The sequence below is a fragment of the Phascolarctos cinereus genome, unplaced genomic scaffold, assembly GCF_003287225.1.
Source record: "Phascolarctos cinereus isolate Bilbo 61053 unplaced genomic scaffold, phaCin_HiC Scaffold_2;HRSCAF=192, whole genome shotgun sequence".
NCBI classification, from domain to species: Eukaryota; Metazoa; Chordata; class Mammalia; order Diprotodontia; family Phascolarctidae; genus Phascolarctos; species Phascolarctos cinereus.
The window spans coordinates 338,047,860-338,070,733 of NW_027555625.1; the positions used below are offsets into that span (position 1 = coordinate 338,047,860).

The 22,874-nt window shown below is 38.0% G+C and overlaps 1 protein-coding gene across 1 annotated transcript in view; it reads left to right on the forward strand.

Annotated features, from left to right (window-relative positions):
• The window catches only part of TTC6 (tetratricopeptide repeat domain 6), a 286,301-nt gene that overhangs the window by 19,219 nt on the left and 244,208 nt on the right, over positions 1 to 22,874 (forward strand). Inside the window, exons 2-3 of the mRNA XM_078149180.1 lie at positions 20,658 to 20,804; positions 22,290 to 22,493. Coding sequence (XP_078005306.1) covers positions 20,658 to 20,804; positions 22,290 to 22,493 — 351 coding nt within the window. The remainder of the gene's footprint in view (positions 1 to 20,657; positions 20,805 to 22,289; positions 22,494 to 22,874) is intronic.

Below are 22,874 nucleotides of genomic sequence, written 5' to 3' on the forward strand. Positions count from 1 at the left end.
AGCTTTGTGGGTTTTAACACATTTTGTTCAAGGTCTTGTTTACTACGCACATTTGTATCTTTTCATGCTTCTTCATCACCATTGCAGGTAATTCATATGAGGTATTTGATGACACTGATCAAAAGCAATTCATAGATGTTTTCTGAGGTCTTCAATCATTAAAAAAAAAAATCTTCCTAGACCATTCTGGGAATAGTTGAGTGTTGGTGAGATGGATTCTGTGGGTTACTCTTTGGGAACAACCCACATACCACTCCTACAATAAGAACAAGGTCATCTTCTTGCTGAGCTTTTTCCTCAACTAGCCCTGTGCAAGGTCAAAAGTTATTCCTTTGAAGGTCACCATCAATCCACTCTTATTCTCTGACTTCAAGAGACTGCCAGCATGATAATGTACCTGATACCTGCTTAGTCCAAGCCTTCCATTGCAGTTTTCCTGGGAGGATGATTCTTGTCCTGAGAACATTTGCAACTTGATTCTATGATATCTCTCTGACACAAGAAGTTCTAGCCTTGGCCTTGCCTGTAGAGTGTAAGTGTCCTTCTCAGAGTTAAGGATAGCTTTCAACTTATCTGTGGGCAAGCCCTTTTTTTCTCATAAGAGCTTTTTTTTAAAGCAGTTTTCCTTCTCTTTCTCTTCCTCCCCAAGTGTCTTACACATTAATACCTAGCTATTCTCTCTTACTGTCAGTACAATGGGAATATTTGAATGATCAAATGAGCGTGGTAATTCACAGAGCACTTTTTCAGGGGTCTCGCCTGAGTGCTTAGGGGTATATCAGTATTCCTCCCTTGCTTGTGGGGCTTCCACATGGGATCAGTGACTTCTCCTCCTTATGTTTTAGCCATGCTGAAGCAGGATGCGTCTCCTGCCACTTTCTGGGGAGCAAAACCTCTTCCTGAATCTCTGTCATTTGCCTTCATTAACCCCCCAGAGAAGGATTTGGCAGTGACCCGATTTTTCTTTTATGGAAGGGAAGCATTCATATGTAATAATGGTGAACAATTGTGGAGCAAACTGTTTGTAAGGAAACAGTTGCCTGAGCTGTCTGTGATAGGGAAGAAGCCAATTCTTCCCTGAAGCTCTCCTTTCTCCTAGAGAAGACTGAGAAAGAGACTGTCCACCAGCTTCGTGGAAATATGAACTTTAAGCTAATTCCTATTAATATTCAAAGGTATGGAGGGAGGCTGTCTCTGGCAGTTCTGCAGGCTAACTGGCATATTTCATCTATTCTCACCTAGGGGAAAGGGTAGTTACTCCTCAGCTTCTAACCCTTCTACACCCAACTAAAACTCCAGGGTTAAGGAGGATGGGAACAGAGAAGTACCAGGTGTTTAGAAATCACACATTCCACTGCTTGCCATGCTTCCTCTTATATGGTGTGAATACAATGGATGGTCTAACTTCCTTTTTCCAGCTTCTTCCTCCCAGAAGCCTCTAAAACCAGTCCCAGAAGGCTAAACTGTTGAACTCAGGGGTAGCAATAGCTTGAGTTTCCCAAATCCATAACAGCACTTAACAGTGCCGGTGCTATACAAGTATAGTAAGAAAATATGCAAAGTAGATGGATGTACTCCCTTTCCTGCAAACTGACTTCTGCAGGTGAATGCCTTTAGGGTTTGCCTGCAGGAAGTTATTGTAAAGCAATGCAAATCATGGAGGTTTCTCAAGAAAGTCACCTGTAGGAACAAGCACTTGTTTAGAACCTATAAAATAACTTCCTTTTGCCTTCTTATTCAAATTTTGACTTCATCATCGGTTAGACATTAAGGCAGTATGTATATACTGAAGTAAATGCTGCTGATAGGAAGGAACACTAAACGTCTGAAGTGCTAAATTTGCCAATAGGACCATGGCTAGTATCAATGTGGTAACTCTCTCGTAAAACTGGGAGGAGGGAATTAGCAAAAATTTGGAATGGACTAAAGCACCAAAACAACAGTGATGCAAAAGTTTTACAGTTTGAGAGCAGGGACTGGTTAGCCATTCAAATGCTTGTCCTTAGTTACCTCACCTGAAAAATGAAGAAGTTGATCTATATGACCTCTAAGTTTCTTTCTGGCATTAACATGGTATGATTTGAATCTCAGCTATTCCAGCTATGCTACTGGATACCCATGTCACCTTGGCCAAGTCGCTGGCCTCAGTTTCTTCATTTGAAAATGAGAGGGTTGTCCTAGATGACCTTTGAGGTTTTTTCCTAATTAAATTCTGTGATAGGTGCTACTGTTGTGTGATGCTTTTTGGATGAAGGTTAAAGAGAAAATTAGGTAATTAAAATTAAACTGTAGCTTGGTCAATCTAGGGAATGCATAAAGTGAATGCATATGAGTTAGTTGACTCTGTGATGATAACACTGACCAATAGTTCTTAAGGCTTCAGTCTTAAAAAAAAAAGAATCTTCCTTAGTACTGTGCTAAATACTGTAGAAGATCTGCTTTCTATATTTAAGTATCTTAGAATCTAACTGAGGAGACAAGATTAATACATATGTAATATGTATAATGAAGGGAACCTCTAGAACTCACCCCACCCCGTGGGTTCTGACAAGACTTCCTAATGGAGTATGCCTGTATCTGGACACCTTCTAGCACTGCATGCATGTGCTGTCCTTGGAGATGGGCCCCTTCTGGTGACATATTTGTCCTGGTCCTTTCCAGTAGACCCCTTGATAAAAGATGTGTGCCATCAGAGTTTCTGGTGGCATTCCATGTGTGTCTTTCCTCACACATTGAGGGTGAGGGTGGGGTGTTGTGTCAAAGCTGTCTCAGAGAGGATTGACCGCTGAGCCAGGAAGAGCCACTCCTTCAGTAGACCTTAAAAGGAATGTTTCTGCCTGCTAACACACTATTTTCCTTCCTGTGTCCAGGCAAGGGTAACATCCAGTTACTCTTAGACTCTTGTCTTTGGGGCAGATTTATTTTAAAATGGCCCACTTTTATAGTAATTCTGCTTTTGGGAAGGGTAGTTACAAAATGACTCATGCTTATGTTCCCAGTTAGAGAGCAAAACTCTCAAACAATGAGTTGGAGGCTGAAGTCCCAGCCTTGTACTAGTAAAAATCCCTGTTTCCTGTGCGGTTTCCATTGCAGTCTTGTGTCACAAAGGGACATCAGGTAACAGAAGGATAAAGTCAAATGCAGGTGTTAATGAGAAAAAATGTTAAATCTGGCAAATGCATTCTTCAACAAAATTTTTAAAACATAATTAAAAAGTAAGGCAAATGCCTTCAGTTTAAAAAAACCAAACAGCCAAACCTTTCTACATCCATATGGAAGTCATTTGTCATGAAAAAAGAAACTCAGTCATGGTCATGCTGTTGCCATGAGACAACAAACAACTCTCTCTTTTCTTCCCCTTGTGGCTGCCCAATGATTTCAGTCATGTCCTAGTCTTCATGACCCCGTTTGGGATTTTCTTGGCACAGATCCTGGAGTGATTTTGCCATTTTCTTCTCCAGCTCATTTTACAGAGAAGGAACTGAGGCAAACAGGGTGAAGTGACTTACCCAGGTTCACCTAGTTTGTAAGTGTCTGAGTCTGGATTTGAACTCAGGAAAATAAGTCTTCCTGATTTCCAGCCCAGTGCTCTATCCACTATGGCCTCTACTTGCCCCCTTGTTCTCCTTGAGAGTTTCCAAATTCCCCTCTTTACCATGTAATACATGAAAAACCTCCATTTGCCCTGTCCACATGACCTGATCTCACCTTAGTTTCCTCTCTTCCCAAACTAGAAAGAACTACAAATCCCAAGGGTTTTTTAGTCAGTCATTCCTCTTGCCAGGCTTTTTTTTTTTAAATACATGTAACTGTCTCTATGAGACTTCCTGTAATAAGTCATTTACCCCTGCATAAATGGTTATTGTTCATATATGGCTGCTAGAGCAAGGAAGGGCTCATTCAAGTGAACCTGAGTCATTATCTTGGGCCTTGTGGCTACCTCTCCTGTTTTGTGTTTCTTTGGCCTTGTCCAGGTGACTGAACAGTGATCCTTAAATGGATATGCCTAGCCTTGGCAGCAATAATATATTTTTCTCAGAAGAAGTCCTGGGTTCCTCTTTTGGAACTTATTGGCAGCAGAAGTTTCTACAAGTACAACTTTCTTGGAGGAGAAGATAACCCATGACAAGAAGATAAGCCTAACCTCTAGTCAGAAGATATGGACTTAGAGTGAGTCAGGACAGAACTGAGGTGAAGGGGAAATGCTTAAAGCATCAACCTTTTGGGAAAACATAATAGAAATTGTAAATTACTGCTTCAGGATCAAGTCTTTGTCAATGTATGCCCATGAATCTATTACATTTTTAATATTTCTTTATGTGGAGGAAATAAATGGCTGTCCTATACCTGATCTATATCTTATATAGAGTACCTTTTCTCATCATTTGGGAGGAGACACTAGACCAGCAAACCAAACTTTAAGTGATATTCCTTGGATTTCTGGGATGGGGGAGAAGGGATGGATTAGCCAGAAAATGAGAAAAGGTTTCTGACCTCTGTCTTTTGGGGCCAGGGTCCCCAAGGAATGACCACAGACTGAATTAGAATCCAGAGTTAGAGGTCCCATTAAAGGGAGAAGGCAAGTGCTCCACTCTTTCTGGACATAGCAACACTTATATGAAACATGTGTTAACATTTGGCCTAATTTTCATCTGCCTATTAAGTTTCTAATTTTTGCTAAATTTTGCTTTCAGTTTCCTTGTTTAATTGCCCCACCTTTATCCACCAAGGCTGCAGATTTCAGGCTGAATTCTTCCACCTCATGTTGGGGTTTGCAAGCCATTTCCTGGATCTTGCCTGCTGACTTTGATTATACCAAGGTTTTTGAAGAGATTGAGTGGATTTGGTAATTCACAAAACATATTTTTAGTGGTCTGTCTGTCTTGGCCTGGCTTTGGTATGAACAGTTTTACATTTCACCAACCCTTCATCAGTTTCTTTCAATGTTCTCATGTCATTCTGTTTAACATCAAGGTCCAGAGATATATAACACTGAATCTATATTTTCAACTGATTGTTTCATGATGACAGTATTTAAGAAATGGATGTTATTGCAAATGCTAGACATGTAGAATATATGCAGTGACAGAGACACAATGAATCATGGAATGCAAACTAAGCATGTAGCCAGTAAGATAGCAATAGAGAATTACATTCCTATTCCTAGCATTCAAATCGAAGTTAGTGGCACAGATATATGGTTTCATTATTGCATTATTAGCAATGCTGAATGGCAAGCTTTTATGTTCATTGTAGAAATGCAAAAGATTCTGATAGGGAAAAGACCACAGGTTAGTAGAACAAACAGCCACATCACAGAGGCACATAGCTCCTGATTGAATTCTTGCTTTCTACATTCCTTAACTCAGAAACTTGGGATATAGTTGGTTTCTGCTGGAAACCAGTCCTGAGCAACTGGCTCATACTTTTAAGGAGAGAACTGCCCATGATGGGCAATACAACATGAAAATATGCAGAACAAGGAGAAAGAAAAGCAAGTAAGGGGAAGCAGGCAGGTAGTCTTTTCATTCTCCCTTCTCATCTTTGCGTGAGCAGTCTCTGGGACTCACTCCTTCCTTGGGACCTGGATCTCTCTCCAGTCACTCCCTCGCTCTTATTCCCTTGGTGAGTAAGGGAGAGCTTCTTTCAAACCTGGCTTCACAGGTAAAGGAATTATGGTGGTAGCTAACTCAAACCAGTCTCCATATGGTTGACCTTAGTGATTATTTATTCACTTTAATCCTAGGGATGCCTCTCATGAATGTATTCTTTCTACTTTGGGAAGCTGTTAAAACTCTCTCTCTCTCTCTCCCCTAACCAACAGTGCTGGTTTAACATTCAATATTCCCTTCTAGGTTCCTAATTGCCTCAGCTTCATGCCACATCTAAGCTTCCTTCACAACCATGGTTTTAGGAGCATGAGAAACAGCATGTGTATAGTGTGTATGGAGAGCTGTTCTTGAAGGGAGGAAAATTTGTGTTCAAGGCCTACTTCTAACATGTCCTGTGTGACCTTAGCCAAGTCACTTAACCTTTCAGTGCTCTAGGCACTGAGGGGAGAAGGGAGTGTGAGGGGAAATAGCAATTTCGATTAGTTTTAGATAGCCACTTACATATACTCTCTAAGATGATAATTTGTAGCAAAGGTGTTGAACTGTGTTGGCTGAAGCAATGAAATCAGAGGTCCAGTCCCTATTCCTAAGGCAAAATTTCAATAAAGAACTTCCCAACACTTGTGGCTTAGTCAGCCACTAAGAGGGATATCAGGACTTGTCTTTCTTCCCAGGAGCTGTGGAGCCAGGAAACAGTTGAATCAACAAGCAAACAGGGATCAGTATCTTAGCTGCTCTGAGTAGGGGGCAGAAGAAGCTTTGTGCTCTGGGGTAGGATGAAGCCCCTCTCCAATAGACACTCATCCTCTCTGCTTCAGGCACTATCTTGTCTCAGAATCCCAGACCTGGTCTGCTATGGCCCAGTCACATCTATTGGCTCCATCTCTTCAGTGCTCTCCATTCCGAGGTTGGAATTTTCTGTGCCCTTCTCTCTCTGCATGGTCATTTGGAACCTCAGTCTCTCTCAGCTGCCATCTTTTCAGCAGCCCCAGGTCATATCTCCTTCTTCTCTGATGCCCCCCACCTCTATACTATTGAGAACTAGAAGCTGCTGTCCAGGAAAAAGTGGGCCCTTGTCCATTTCTGCTTCTCAGTTCTCTGAAAGCCTTTGAAAGGGGGTGTTACATATGGGATTGATTGAGATGCTAGACTGGAGGATCTGTGCTAGAGGCATATAAAACAAAATGTACTTTTTTTTGGACCTTTTTTTTTTAATCTAAGTTGCTATTTTCCCCTTTATTCCCTCATCCAAGCTTATCTTGTCCTACTTCCTAAGCCCATTATCCCTTCCTTTCCTTTTTCCCAGAACAGTGATCTACAAAGTCAGGTTTATAAAATGATCCATTGGGGTGTGGGAAGAAAACATTAGAACTGCTATTTATATTTACTTTTTTCTAAAAAGAGAATTAATCTTTACTAATATTGAATATATGGATCTGGGCAGCTAGGTGGCACAGAGGATAGTGTTGGGCTTGGAATCAGGAAGACTGGAGTTCAAATGCAGCCTTAGATACTTACTAGTTGTGTGACCCTGGGCAAGTCACTTAAGCATGTTTGCCTTAGTTTCCTCATCTGTAAAATGAGTTGGAGAAGGAAATGGCAAACCACTCCAGTATCTTTACCAAGAAAACCCCAAATGGAGTTGTGAAGAGTTGGATACAACTGAAACAACTGAACAGCTATATAGGTTGATATTGACACCCTCACTTTTTTTTATTTGAAATGTATATTTCATTTTTTTCCCTTAATTGTATTTTATTTTTTTCCAATTACATGTAAAATAGCTTTCAATATTCATTTTTTAAAATTTTGAGTTCCAAATTTTTCTCCCTCCCTCCTCCTCTCCAAGACAGCAAGCAATCTGATATAGGTTTTACATGAACAATCATGTTAAACATATTAGTAAACATCTTCATAACATTAGTCATGTTGTGAAAGAAGAATCAGAACACAAAGAACAAAAAACAAAAAAAAGTGAAAGAAGTATACTTCAATCTGCATTCAGACTCCATAATTCTTTCTCTGGATATGGTTAGCATTTTCCCTATTGAGTCTTTTGGAATTGTCTTGGATCATTGTATTGTTGAGAAGAGATAACTCTATCGTAGCAAATGATGGCACAATGTTGCTGTTACTGTGTACAATGTTCTCCTGGTTGTGCTCAATTCACTCAGCATCAGTTCATGTAAGTCTTTCCAGGTTTTTCTGAAATCCACCTGCTCATCATTTCTTAAAGCACAATATTATTCCATTACATTCATATACCACAACTTGTTTAGCCATTCCCCAATTGATGGGCATCCTCTCAATTTCCAATTCTTTGCCACCACAAAAAGAGCTTCTATAAATATTTTTGTGCACACATGTCCTTTTCTCTTTTTTATGATCTCTTTGGGCTACAGACCTAGTAGTGGTATTGCTGGATCAAAGAGTATACATAGTTTCCTTGCCTTTTAGACATAGCCCCAAATTGCTCTCCAGAATTCTTGAATCAGTTCACAACTCCACCAACAATGCATTACTGTTCCAATTTTCCTACATCTTCTCCAACATTTATCACTTTCCTTTACTGTCATATTAGCCAATCTGATGGGTGTGGGGTGGTACCTCAAAGTTGTTTTGATTTGCATCTCTCTAATCAATAGTGATTTAGAACATTTTTTCATATGATTATAGATAGCCTTAATTTCTTCCTTTGAAAACTGCCTGTTTGTATCCTTTGACCATTTATCAATTGGGGAATGACTTGTACTCTCATAAATTTGACTCGGTTCTGTATATATTTGAGAAATGAGGCCTTTAACAGGAACATTGTCTATAAAAATTGTTTCCCAGCTCTTTGCTTTCCTTCTAATCTTGGTTGCACTGATTTGTTTGTGAAAACCTTTTTAATTTGATGTAATCAAGATTAGCTATTTTGCATTTCATAATGTTCTCTATCTCTTGTTTGGTCATAAATTCTTCCTTTCTCCATAAATCTGACAGGTAAAATATTCCTTGCTCTCCTAATTTGCTTATGGTATCGTCCTTTATGTCTAAATCATGTACCCATTTTGATGAGGATCTTGGTGTACATGGCACCCTCACTTGGTCACATGTCCCATATAGTACCAAATATTGAAAGTATTGTAGTTCAAGGGGTGAGGCAGATGTAGGGGATTAGTTTGACAGTGACATACTTACTTGTTTGTTTACTGGTCTTCTAAGACCAGGCTCATGAGAGTAGCTTGTTAAATTTTCAGTGTGAACATTTATACTTTGGAAATTGGCGAATGCTACAAATCAGGATTTGATTTATTGTTTTGTTGATTGTCAAGACTAATGCAGATTAAACTTAAAAATCTGTTATGTGTACTTTTTTTTGGAGGGGGGGTGCCAATTGTTTAACATTGGCAAACACACTTCTGAACACAATGCTATGTATTTCATTTTATGTGAGCCCAGTTTAGTGAATCTGTAGATTCTATTGCCCAGTTTTAAGTAAGTCAATCTTCAAAAGATGAACAAGTGTATAAAAATATTCCTACAAAGAAACCACAGATTAAAGATAATACAATCAAATGAACAGGAAAAAAAGGACAGAGCTGACACTTTACCTGCTTCTAGCATGCACTGTTCATCAGTGACATCAGATTATGACAGTGTCTTGGCCAAAAAAATTTATTCAAAATTATTAAGAGTGTTATTTGAAAAATGGATTTATACCCACTATTGTTAATTAACATTGAGTCTTGCCCTTAAATGTATATTGTGTCTGAGACATTAGGAAATGATAATAGGACTAAAAACTAAGACATATAAAAACTAAGCTTTGATTGCTGAAAAGTACTCGTATGTCTCACTTATAAAAACACTTACATAAATACACATAAATAACTTAGTAACAGAGTTGTCTAACTTTTTTTAAAAAAAATTTCCAAATAAAGGATTTCAGTGACTTTTGCATTTGTTCAAAAAAAGTACAAACACTAACCTTCCAATTAGTTTGCAAATACAATTGATTAATGTTAGAAAAGATGAAACTTTGTGAGTAAGAGGTCAACAAAAATTGTTGCATAGTTCATAGATTGGATTGAATAATAAATACCATGATTTAGTAAGTAAAGTCAATGGTGCATTTATTCAATTTGAATCTCTCTGCCTTGCACTTAAAGGAAAAATTGCTTAGGCAGCAGTGTCAAGGATGAACAGGTGTGGGGAAAGGCGAGACAGGGAGACAAATTAGGAGGCTGTTGGAATAATTTAGTTAGTAAATGATGAGATCCTTGTGTGAGTGTACAGAAGGATTCGAATGTAGAGATGTTGTGAAGGAAGAAATGGCAAGATTTGGCAACTTGATGGATTTAGGGGGTTAGGAAGAATGAAGAGTCTAGGATAATACTAAGAATACTAACATAATACATTGGAAAGATGGTGGTGCCTTTGATAGAAATAAGGAAGTTTGGAAGAGGAATGGTTTTAGGGGAAAAGATAATTCATTACTAAACATGTTGAGACATGTCTCTGAGACATCCAGCTTGACATGTCAAATCCAACTAGTAATTTAGAACTGAAGCAAAGACAGTCAGAGGATATAGAGCAGATACTCTTAATGTAGGTGGAGAGGAGCACTGTGAACAGATTTCAGGGAGTCTATGGCCTTGGGTGAGAAAAATTGCGCATTTATTTTCATTAACCTCAAACTGAAATTTAGCAATTTCTTCAATTGTGATTTTTTTAAACCAAAAAGCCGTTGTTCTGAGAAGGAGTCCATAGGTTCAGCAGATTGCCAGAAGAAAAAAGGTTAAGGAGAGAAGAAGGTCCAGGACACAACTGAGGAAATACCTGCAAGTAGATGTGATGTGGAAAATGAGCCAACAGACCATAGGAGGTATGTCAAGAGACAATGGTGTCATGAAAACCTAGAGAGAATACAAATCTAGGTGAAGAAGGTTGTAAAAAATGTCAAATGCAGCAAATAAGAAGGATTAGGACCAAGAAAAGACCATCAGACTTGACAACTAAAAAATCGTTGGTAACTTTGGAGACAGAGGATTTAGTTAAGTGAAGTCAAAAGCTGAATGTCAAAGGTTTTAGGTGTGAGTGAGAGGAGAGTTAGTGGAGGCAGCAAGTACAGACAACTTTTTCAAGGAATTTGGCTGAGAAATGGAGGATGGATATTGGATAATATATTGAAGGCATGACAGGGTCTAGTGAACATTCTTTTGTAGGTGGCCGGGAAGGAACCAGTTGATAAGAAGAGGTTAAAGCTTTGAGAGAGAGGATGATTGATGATGCAATCTGTGGAGAAGACAAGGCAGATATGGTCCCAAGTGCACATGTAGAGGAGTTGGCCTTGGCAAGGTGAAGAGTCACCTTTTTGTCAGACACTGAAAGAGAGGAGGAGAGAATGTGAGATAATATCAAGGGGTTTGGGGATGAAGAGAAAGGGAGTTAATTCTAAATGTCCTCAATTTTTTCCAGTAAAGTAAGAATAAGATCTTTAGCTAAGGGGTGGAAGAGAGGAAATATAAATGTGTGTGTGTGTGTGTGTGTATAAATATGTGTATATGTATGAATATATTTTAATATATATGGATATGTAATACATATACAAGATACATACATACATACATACATATATATGTACATACATATATATATGTACGTACATATATATATGTACGTACATATATATATATATGTACGTACATATATATAGACACATACACACACACACACACACACCAGATACACCTTTCTTTCCTCCCCTTATGGGATTTCCTCCAGTTTCTTTCAGTGACTTGTGAACAGGAATAGAAGAGGCTCTCAAATCAGTGACTTGAGAGTCAAGACCTGGGGTTAAGAGCCTCCTTCTGACACTTTTTTTCTGTATCACTTTGAGCAAGCCCTTACTTTCTTGGGCTTCAGTTTCCTTGTCTATAAAATGGCCTAGATGTTCTTTGAGGTCCTGCTGAGCTCTAGATCTATGGTCCTATAATCACAAAGAACAAATTGTAGAAATTTCATTTCATCTGAGAAAAGGTTGGAGGGTTTTAGTGAATTTCAAACTCTTATAAATCGAGTGTGACATGGCAGCCAAAAAATACTCATGAGACCTCATGCAGCATTAAGTGAGGCCTGTTGTCTAAGACAGTGAAGTGACGCTAGTCTCTCTTGTACTCAGCCTTGGTCAGACCACATTGGCAGTATTGTGGTCAATCAATCAAAATAATTACTGAACACTTACTGAGCACCTACAGCATTCTAGGCACTGTATTAAGTGCTAGAGATAAAAAAAAAAGAGGCAAAAGACAGTCCCTGCCCTTATGGAGCTTACGTTATAAAGGTGAGTTTAGGGCACAACACTGAAGGAAGGACAGTGATCAGCTGGATTGTATTCAGGCTAAATTGACCATTATGACATAGGGCCTCAGCATCATGCCATATCAGGATCAACTAGAGGAACTGGGGATATTTGGCTTGAAGACTAGAAGGCTCAGTTGGGACAGGATAGTTGGCTTTAAATTCAGTGGTTTATACAAATTACTTAGGACAAGCAATAATTTTTTTTAACTTTTTTTTTTTTGGTTAGGCAATGGGGTTAAGTGACTTGCCCAGGGTCACACACCTAGAAAGTGTTTGTCTGAGGCCAATTTTGAACTCAGGTCCTCCTGACTTCAAGGCTGGTGCTCTATCCACTGTGTCACCTAGCTGCCCCACAAGCAATAATTTTGATATTGTTTCATTTTATGCCTGCAATGGTTTTGTATGTGTATATATACGTATAAATACACACACATACTCCAGGCCATTTCCCACCCCTAATTCCATCTAGACCCCTTCTCTGTTACCTCTGGGTCACCCCAAACTATTGGTCATTCCTCAATCACATCCAGATCTTCCCATAATCTTTTTCATTATAAAAAAGAGTCAGTCTTGTCTACCAAATGAGCCTGTTCCTAAAATCCTGCCTGCTTCTATTGGTGATACAATAAACCTTGTCTCTGATTGAAAGAAGGCTGTTTGAGGCAGACCCACGTCTTTTTTCCTTGAATTTCAGGGTTCGCAGCACCCCTAGAGCGCAAAAAAAAAACCTGTCCATCTTTGCTTCCTTGTAAATTTTCTTTTGTTCTCTGCTGTGCACTTTTTACTTTGTTGTTTTTCCCCCTTCCACTCCCCCTCCACCATGGACCTATTTTAATGAGGGGCTGGGGGACCTCTGACTTTGATCATGTCATTTACTTCCAAATCAAGTGCCTTGGACAATCTAATCAAAGAATTTATCCCCACCCAAGCCTGAGTAGAACACAATGGCCCACCTGGATGGGGTCTGAACAAGATTGAGGAGAAACTTAATCCATTCTCATTATCAGCAATGTGTTTCAGATGATGGCTTGGCCTAGTAGAGAATAAGGCTTCAGAGAGGGATAAATCCTGTGTCTCCCCCAATATTAACAATTAGTTATTTAATAATCCTGTCTTTCACCCCACAAGGATGATCTAGAAACAATGGATGGAAACTATAAAAATATTTTGGCTTGATGTAAGAAAAAACTTTTATCATTCTAGCCATTCAAAAGTAGACTGGAGTGTCTCAGAAGTAATTGAGTTCCTATTCATTAGAAACTTCAGGTAAAGCTGAATGAATGTCCATTTATTAGGCATGATGTAGCAGAGATTCTTATTTAGGTATGAGTTAGTCTATGTGGCCTCTGAGATCCCTTTCCACTCTGAGATTTTTATTCAGTAAAGAAAAAGCCAATCTATGAATAACACATCTAATGAAGAAGGGGAAAATGTGTTGGTTTTATTAAAACATAATTGGCAAAAAAGCACATGAATTATGATTAGAATGGCAAATAAAGGATCAAAGGATTTAGAGCTGGAAGGGGCCTTAGGATTACAATGATCTTTTAAATATTTGGTAAAATTCTTAATCATCCACATTACTACTACTGAAAATCCAAATGCCTGAGATTGTTTTGGATTTATGGTAATTGTTCCATTGAAACCCTGCACTGTCATCTTCTGGAGTTGCACTCTGCAAACCCTTGTTGATACAATTCTCAGAAAATTCAGGTTATACTTTCTCAGCTTTGCTAAAAACATCAAAAACCTGTAAGGCTATATCATAAAAAGGAAACAATTTAGATAAATTATTTTTTATACATTAATCAAATATAGTATGCAGAATTTAAGACTATTATTGTTCTATCAACATTTTTACTGCTCTTTTCTAAAGCACTATGTAAAGCAAATGCAAACAAAAATATAATTACATAATGCCTATTTACTATATTTTATATCACAGAACATTTGATACTATTCAATGGTTACCATGCTTAGAAAAACAATTGCTAATGGATCAACTATTTTGATTAGTATAATGGTAATACATTGTTAACTTCTATTTATATAGTGACTTTCAGTTTAAAAAATGCTTTCCACATATATTATTTCATTTCATTGTCACAACAACCCTGCAAGGGAGGTAGAGAAGATATTATCTACATTTTTTAAAATTTGGAACAATCGGGCTCACTTAGATGATGATGAATACAGCTTGTTAAGTGGTAATCCAAAACAGAAGTTTTATCACTTTTGGTGATATAATACTAATTTATATTTTTGTATAGAATATAAAACAATACCATACTAATCTTTCACTAAACCCCTTTTGAATCTTTATTATAGTTACCAGTAATTAGGTAAGAAATTTAACTTATCATACTCCAAAAGTATTGTCACTTTCAGTTTAAAATCTATGATCCTATATTTCGATAGTCACAATGACGGGACACTGATGATGGACCCCTAAAAGGCCCTGGATTTTCCAGTGGCCCAGTCCCTGGCTTTCCCCTGAGGCATCTGGCCTACCGCAGCCCACCTGGATTACTTAATTAGCTTGCTTGACACTCCTTAATCCCATCCAGGCTCCTTTCTCTGTTACCTCCAGACCACTCCAGGCTACTTGCCACTCCTTGATCCTATACAGATTTTCTTAGTCTTTTTCTGTGTAAAAGTACCAATTTTATCCTCATCAAATGTATGGATTCTTAAAATCTGGCCTGCTTGTTTTGGCATCACAAATACAGCAGACTCACTAGGAATCTTGCCCACCCAAACAAGTGTAATAATAAACTCACTGACTGAACAAACTCATGGATTGAAAGGTTTGAGTAGTTGAATTCTTTGGAGGCAGACTACTGCCCTGTACCCTTGCATTTTGGGATTCCTAACACCTTAGACCACAACAACAATATAGATATGCTTTTTGAGGACAGGCAGTGTTGTTTTTTTCCTCTTTGTATCCTTAGTACCTGGTACAGTGCCTTGTATGCAGCAGTTATTTTAAGAATTAAACAAAGAAAAAGTTAAAATCAGATTCTAATTGTTCAAAAGGAATAAAAAAAATGGAAATGATGTGTGGATAGGAAATGGGCTTCTAAAAACCGAAGAATTCAGTTTCTCTTCCTATTTCCAAAGAAAACTAGAAGACACCCACACAGGGGTTGTTATCCCCATTGGCAAAACTTCCTGGAGACTCAGTGTCTTTTGTTTGGGGTGAATCTGAGTGCCTGATTGGTCTGTCTCTCCTGAGGATGACCTAGTTTGAGAAAGAAGGCTAGTACTGTTGAGGTTTAGAGGTTTAGGGGTACTGGTACCCCAAAATCATGACATGCAGGTCCTACTCGAATGAATTCTACCCAACCCTTCTTTCAGCCAAAAATAAGGTTTATTAAAGATTAGCCACATTGGCCTGACTCTTAAGGAATCTAAACATTTGTGATGCTCATAAAGATGGGTAGTCATGAGGAAATCTCAGCCCCTAAATGGTGGCTGGGATGGATCTTATATACAGAAAGACTGTGGGAGGGATCTAGGAGAGGATCTGGAGGAGGGGTCTGGGGAAGGGGTATCTTCATGGGAGTGGATAGTAAGCTGGGGTGACTGAAGGAGGGTGTAGCAAGTATCTAGATAGGAGTGACTGAGAGGTTGAATGGGATCTAGATAGGAACAAGGATGGGAAGTGAGGGGGGGCATCCATGGTAATGGACAGTGGAAGGCTAGGCTTAATTAGTGTAACAAAGAACTGGGAGGTTGGGCCTAGGATAAAGAAAGGCCAGTTGATAGGATTATAGCCTCAGGCTACAGAGACGAGAGACTTCCTTGACCAAGTAGAGTTCAAGGAGAGTCAGGAGACAAATAGGACCCAAATTATTTTTGAGGTGAGAGGCAAAGGTCTCTGCTTGGGCCCATACCCCATCAATACCAGGAAGATTCGATTCCTTGAACCTGTAGTAATAGCCAAGATGAGATAGGGAATTTCTTTGTATAGAGCATGAATGACCTTGATCTCTTAGTCCTGTCAAAGAAACTAAAGTGGGAAAATGTACAGCTTTGACTTAGTTGCTTCACATTTCCTCAAGTTTGTCTCTCATATTCTTTTAAATCACTCTATCTCAATAATTGCTTGTCTCCAAAGCTTTTGTGGGTAGGGTCCATGGGGTTCTCCCAGCCCATATTTATGATAGTGTCAATATGCGCTTTTAATCTGATGTGATTTTTAGTCATTTTGAACCAAAATGATAGAGGACAATAGTTTTCAAATGAGTATATTTTTGAATTGTTGTTGTTCAGTTGTCTGATTCTTTGTGACTCCATTTTGGGGTTTTCTTGGTAAAGGTAGTGGAGTTGTTTGCCATTTCTTTCTCCAGCTCATTTTATAGATGAGGAACTGAGGAAAACAGGGTGAAGTGACTTGCCCAGGGTCACACAGCTAGCAAGTGTCGGCCAAATTTGTACTTAGGAAAATGAGACTTTCTAACTTCAGGCCCAGTATTCTATCCACTGCACCACCTAGCTGCCTTATTTTTACATAATGGTTAGTAAATTTTAATGAAAATCTGTACCAGAAAAAAAGTCTTAGGAAAAGAAATAAATTGCCTTTGTAAAAGAATCCATTACATTTATATGAGGTCCAAAACCTTCCCCATACATGTTCCACATATTACCTCAATTTAGCAATCCATGAATTTTTAAGATCATTTGCTTGTATTTGACTTTGGACTCCTTGTCTGATGAGTACTGAAAGCAATGTTTCCTTTGCCATAGGATTGCTGCTACCGTGTGAACAGTTAGAATGCTCTGAGTGATCTCCTGATTGAGGTTTTGAATGGTAGAGTTATTAGTATATTGAATACGTATAGTTTTTAAAAAATTCTATTTTTAAAGACTCATGATGGAAAATGCTATCCACATCCAGAGAAAGAACTGTGGAGTCTGAATGCAGATCAAAGATACTGTTTTCTCTCTCTCTTTTGTACATGTATAGCCCATATCAGATTGCATGCCATCTTGGGGAGGGAAGAATGGAGCGAGGGAGAGAAATCTTAAAGAAAATATCTCAAAATCTTATAGAAGTGAATGTTGAAAACTAAAAACAAATAAATTAACAAAAGAAAAAGATAAAAATTCTATTTTTCTTTCATAATCTTTTTGGAAATGGAGGAAATTGAGCTGAATTTTGACTTACTTAAGACTATAACAAGAATGTATTTTCCCTCAAGAATAAGATATAATGGGTGGACAGACCTCAATGGCAAGCCAGCATTTTTCACACTTTTCCAGTGTTAGCTACTACTTTCACGTGTCTGGGATTCCAGCAGTTCTTCTCTAGCAGACTGTTTCCTCATACTTGTCAACAGAGATATTGTGGAAGAACATGGGGGATGGGACATTATTTTAAAAATTCTATTGATTTACAGTCCATATCTACTAGCACTATCTCCACCACCTCCCCCCATCTTCAGTGAATCATCAGTTGTAACAGGAAAAAGTTAATCAAATCCCAACCATTAAAGCAATCCAGCCTGATAACATAAACATCACTATGTACCTTTCCCAACTGAGTAAAACGAAATTAGTTTAATCCGTTCTCTGGGAACAGATGGTTATTGCAATTAACCCGAGTTTGACAGCATATTTGTGATTTTGTTTATGTCATTATAGCCAGTTCAGGAGAAATGAAGTTCTTTGAGCCATTGAATGATATGAGATAAAGCTACACAGGAAATATGTGAGGATTGGTTGATAGAATTAGGCACAACCCAGGGCCTATGTATATCTGAGAAGGGATTTCAGAAGAAGGCAGTCAAGCTTTAGGAGTTCTTTGAGGAGCCAGACCCTTGTGCCTACTATAACTAGAGTATAGTAAGGGGTTAGGAGGGGTGGGGAGAGGAGGTTGTGTTTAGAGTGAGTCCAGAGAAAATGTCACACTTCACCTACACATCTTGAATGACTGTGACATCAGAGAGTTTGGACCAGTAAAAAGTAACACATCCATCTAGAACTGGAAAAGGATAAACTAGATCCACTGAGGAAATAATAACTTCAAGGAAGTGTGAATTCTTTAAGATGGAGAGGAGTGCATTTATAGACTCTACAAAGTATACTTATGGACCCTCAAAACCCAGCAGAGAGCTGCACCTCAGCTGCAATTGTTGAAGATTCCATGAAGGGAGAAAAAGCACTTTCATTACAGGGAGATGTGAGTCAACCTTTGGCCACACGTGCTCCCTAAGCTTGAATTCACTTTCTCTTGGACTCTTTGCATCCAGACTTTGGGGAAATATGTTTTGTAACAATTATTCTTACTAGAGGACCTTAGTAAATATTCCATTGTTCAAGCTAATTAACTTTGGCTATATAATTAACAACCAATAAGGAGCATAACAGATGGGGGCTCATGAGTGATAGCACTAGAAGAAAAAAAAAACCCAAGCCCTTGGGGTATACCCCTAAAATCCTGAGTGGAAAAGTAGTCAGCTGGCTCCTGGGGACCCATCCAACTGGGAGTTAAGAGAATGAGCCCAGAAGGGGTGCTACACTAGCATATGTGACCAGCAAGAATCAGACTGGGAAACTCTGGGAATGGTCTGTGCAACTCCATATTACATAAAGATGGGAGAACCTTAGACATATTTTTGTAAGCATCATGGATGAAGCCCGTGGACAGTGAGAGGCTGAAAATTAAATAGAGAGAATTATTTTAGGAGCAACATCCTGGAGGATATGACAGGATATGGGATCAAGGGCACAATTGAAGAAATTGGTTTTGGTGAGGGTTTTGTTTGGTTTTGTTTGTTTGTTCCACTTCTTCACAAGAAACTAGAGCAAGAGAAAAGTGAATGGGTTGGGGGAATGTGATGTCCCTATATCTTGGAATAAAATTTTTAAAAGTTAAATTTTATTGACATCTTTTGTTTTTACATAACCTTCATTTCTAAATATACATATCTTCCCTATCTGTGAGCAATCCCTTGTAATAGAGAATATTTTTTTTAAAAAGTAGAACTGAAAGCAGTCTTAATTTCATTATACTTGCCTCTAGTCACATTGTAAATGTCAGAGCCAATACTAAAATCATCTTTGTCCAAAAAGTGTGTATTTGGAGCAGTCATTTCCTTCTTGGCAACCAACACATGACTCTGAAATTCCGGGCCTCTCCAGCTCAAGAGGTAGCTGCCAAAGTTGGAAACATCCATCCCTTAGTGTTGCTATTCAGATACGTGTGCTTAGCAGAAGAAACAAAACAAAAACAGCCAGGTACTTGAGATCCATTCTCAGACTTGCCTAGGCAAGTACATACTCTCATTGCCATGTGCTCGTAGCCATCATATTTGAAGAAGGAGGCGGGAATGGAGAGAATCCTCTTCCTTGTTCAGGAAGTAGAAGAGAGAATTGGCATAATACCCAATGACACACTGAAAAGAGAGGAAAAGATACATGAACAGAGACAGAAATGGAGTCAGAGATAGAGAGACATACAGAGACAGATACAGAGATAAAGTGTGTGTGTGTGTGTGTGTGTGTGTGTGTGAGAGAGAGAGAAAGAGAGAGAGAGAGAGAGAGAGAGAGAGAGAGAGAGAGAGAGAGAGAGAGAGAGAAAGGAGAGAGGTGGAGATTATATCCTTTCCTTTTATAGTCTGAATGGGTAAATCTGCCTGGCTCAGTCTGCAATCTTCTTTGAAAGACCCCTCCCTTTTCCAATAATGAATACCAAGAAGGCAACTAGAAGCCAGTGGATATGTGCACACACACATATATATATATATACACACATACATAAGTGTATATATGTATGTGTGTATATATGTGTGTGTATAGTATATGGTATATTATGCATATGTGTATATATATATATATATATATATATATATACACATATACACACACATACCTACATACACATCTATACACATATATATGTATATGTCCTTTAGCAAGGGGCCAAAGCCTATCTCCATGCATGTTCCATTGGATTGTCCTTTATATTCATTATTATTATTATAGACGATAAGGTTTTCTTATTACCGAATTAAATAAGAAGTAACACTGGGCATTAGTAATCTGAAAAAGTATAGTGCCTGTTAATGTGGGTCATTGTTTCAAGTTTATTAAAATTCTTACGTTCACGTAGCCTAAATTCATAGTGGTTTCTATTTAGTTTTCTTCATGCAATCATTTTATAAGCATGATGTTATGAATTAACATTTGCTTGTTTTAATTTAAATTTTTCAGTATTTCAATTCAATAAACATTTATTAAGCATCTACTATGTGCCAGGCACAGTGCTAAGTGCTAAGGGTACAAATAAGAAAAAGAGAGTCCCTGTCCTTACTGAGCTTATAATCTAATAGGGAAAGATGACACCCAAAAGGAAGCTGGAGAGGCAGCAGGAATGTTGTTATCTCTCTATATAGGAAGGCCTTGGGAGGAGTTTAGTGCTCCACCCTCCAGCCCTCCAGAGAGGAGAGGCAAGTGAGGGTGAGTTGAGAAGGTGCCCAAATCTGAGTACTTCTTCATGGTGATGAGATTTCAGGTAATTAGCTTATCCTTGTAATTCATAAATAATTTTAAATGCTGTAAATTTGAAATCAACAAATAATAATACTTTACTTGTATATTCTATATTTTCTATTATTTTACATATTGATTCATTCTTTGTTCCACAGAATTCACCTTAATGTTTTAAATATCTTTTCTTTTTTTTCCTTGAAGGAGGTATCTTTAATCAGACATTTAAAGTATCAAGAAGAGATTGAAGGAGCAGAAGAACAAGAAGCAGAAGAAGAAGAGGAAGAAGAAAAAGAAAGAGAAAAAGAAAAAAAAGAAGAGCCAGAAAAAAGTGCTGAAAAACTTCCAAGGGTAAAGTTTGTGATTTTCTTTTTTTTTTCCCTTTCTAGAAGTATTCTTGTGCTAGATTCAAGCAAATCTAACATTTCATATTTGTGGAAACAGCTTTAAGTATTTTTGTGCCTCGGGAAGTAGCTGTGAACAACACAATTACAAATCATGTTACTAATTCATGGTGTGAAAAGGATACAAGAAATAATCAATCAAAACAAGTATTTATTAAGCTTCTACTATGTGATGGCCACTATGTTAGGCAATGGGGATCCAAAAAAAAAATAATTCCTCAAGGAAATTTTATTCTTCATGGGAAACAATTTATACCTATGTAAATACAATTATACAGAACAAAGTGAGTACAAAGTAGTTAAATATAAAATAGTTAGGGAAGAAGGTCACTAATGGCCAGGGGGGATCTACAATGGTCAGAAGATAAGTGTTTGAATTGCATCTTGAAGGAAGTGAGGGATTTTATGAGGCAGAGATGTAGAGGGTGGGCATTTCAGGCACAAGGATGGTGGATAGAGTATCCTGTGTGAGAGGCTAGTTTGGCTGGACCCTAGAGTGAAGAAAAGGGAGAACAATATATAATGAGGAGCAATGTTTAATTGTCCCAGCCAAGATTATCTTCCTCTAATGTTGTCTAAGGCATTATAACCAAACCACCATAATGCTCTTAACCCTGCTAATCTCCTGAGACCAGCTTTTACACTACCTTTTCTGCTCCAGAGGTTCTGGCTCTTTTACCTCTCTTTAGCTTATAACTAATTGCCCAGGCAACATATTCTAAATCAAATCTATTAATGGCAGTGTTAATTGACAGTAGTCAGTGACTATGGGATCATTTATTTAGATGTGGAAAAGTCATGTAGCCCAACCTCCTTGTTTAACAGACTAAAACTGAGACAGCTTGTGACTTGCCCAAGGAACAGGGCCAGGATTCAGCCCTAAGTCCTTTGACCCCAAACCTAGTGCTCTTTCTGCAGCACAACACTTTTTACAAGGCCTGAAGGTTGTCAATAAATGCCTGTTGAGTGGGGACATCAGTATTAAGCTGGCTTCACTGGAGTCTAGATGTAATAATTTGAACAATAACAAACACTACAATTAAGATTGCAAAGTTCACTTGCATGCCCTTATTTTACTTGAGCCAATTTTGACTCTCTAAATTTTTAGGGAGTTTAGCTTTCTTTGCTCAGTTACAAGACATTATAGCTCAATGGTGATTTTGTTATGAGGTATTTAGAAGTTGAATGATTTACAATGTTGGGAAGACAAAGAAAAAACACAAGTGTTCATATATCCATGTATATGTATGTGTGCGTGCATTTATTTATTTATTTATTTACTTATTTATTCAGTCATTCATTTATTTATTCATTCATTCATCTATTTATTTATTCATTCATTCATTCATTTATTTATTCATTCATTCATTCATTCATTCATTTATTTATTTATTTGTTTGTTTGTTTATTTATTTATACTTTTTTCCCCTAGCCGAAGGAAATTGAAAGAATGACTGAAGATGAGCTAAGTCCTATGCAAACTGATGATGAACCTGATATGGAAGAGCCACAAACCAAACAAGAAAATATGGAACTTCTTCAGACTGTTTTAGATACCAAGATTTTGAGTGAGCTACCTACACTATTGGATACTACACAAAACAAATTGCCACAACAGATACCTGGTCCTTTCCAGGTAAAAATCAATTTATTCTTACTGAAACAAAAAAAATGAGGGTGTGGAAGACGAGGATAAATTTCAAACAGCTAAATTATTTTCTCTAGAGGTGAAATTTACCTCTAGAGAGAAGCTGAAATAATAAATTCTCCATTTATTCCCTATGTCTTTAACTACAAAAAAGAGAACATTACACATTTTCCTTCCTCTGAGGCAAAAATGCATGATATGCATACACTTAAAACGTATAGTACACTTGTTAATACTTTAGTTTGCTCCAATTATCATCAATGTTTTTCTTTAAAAAGAAAACTGGAATTTTTTACCCATATTTGCATATTGCTGACATTTCCTTCCTTGGGGCACATCTGAAAGGGCAAATAATCTGAAATTTTAGTT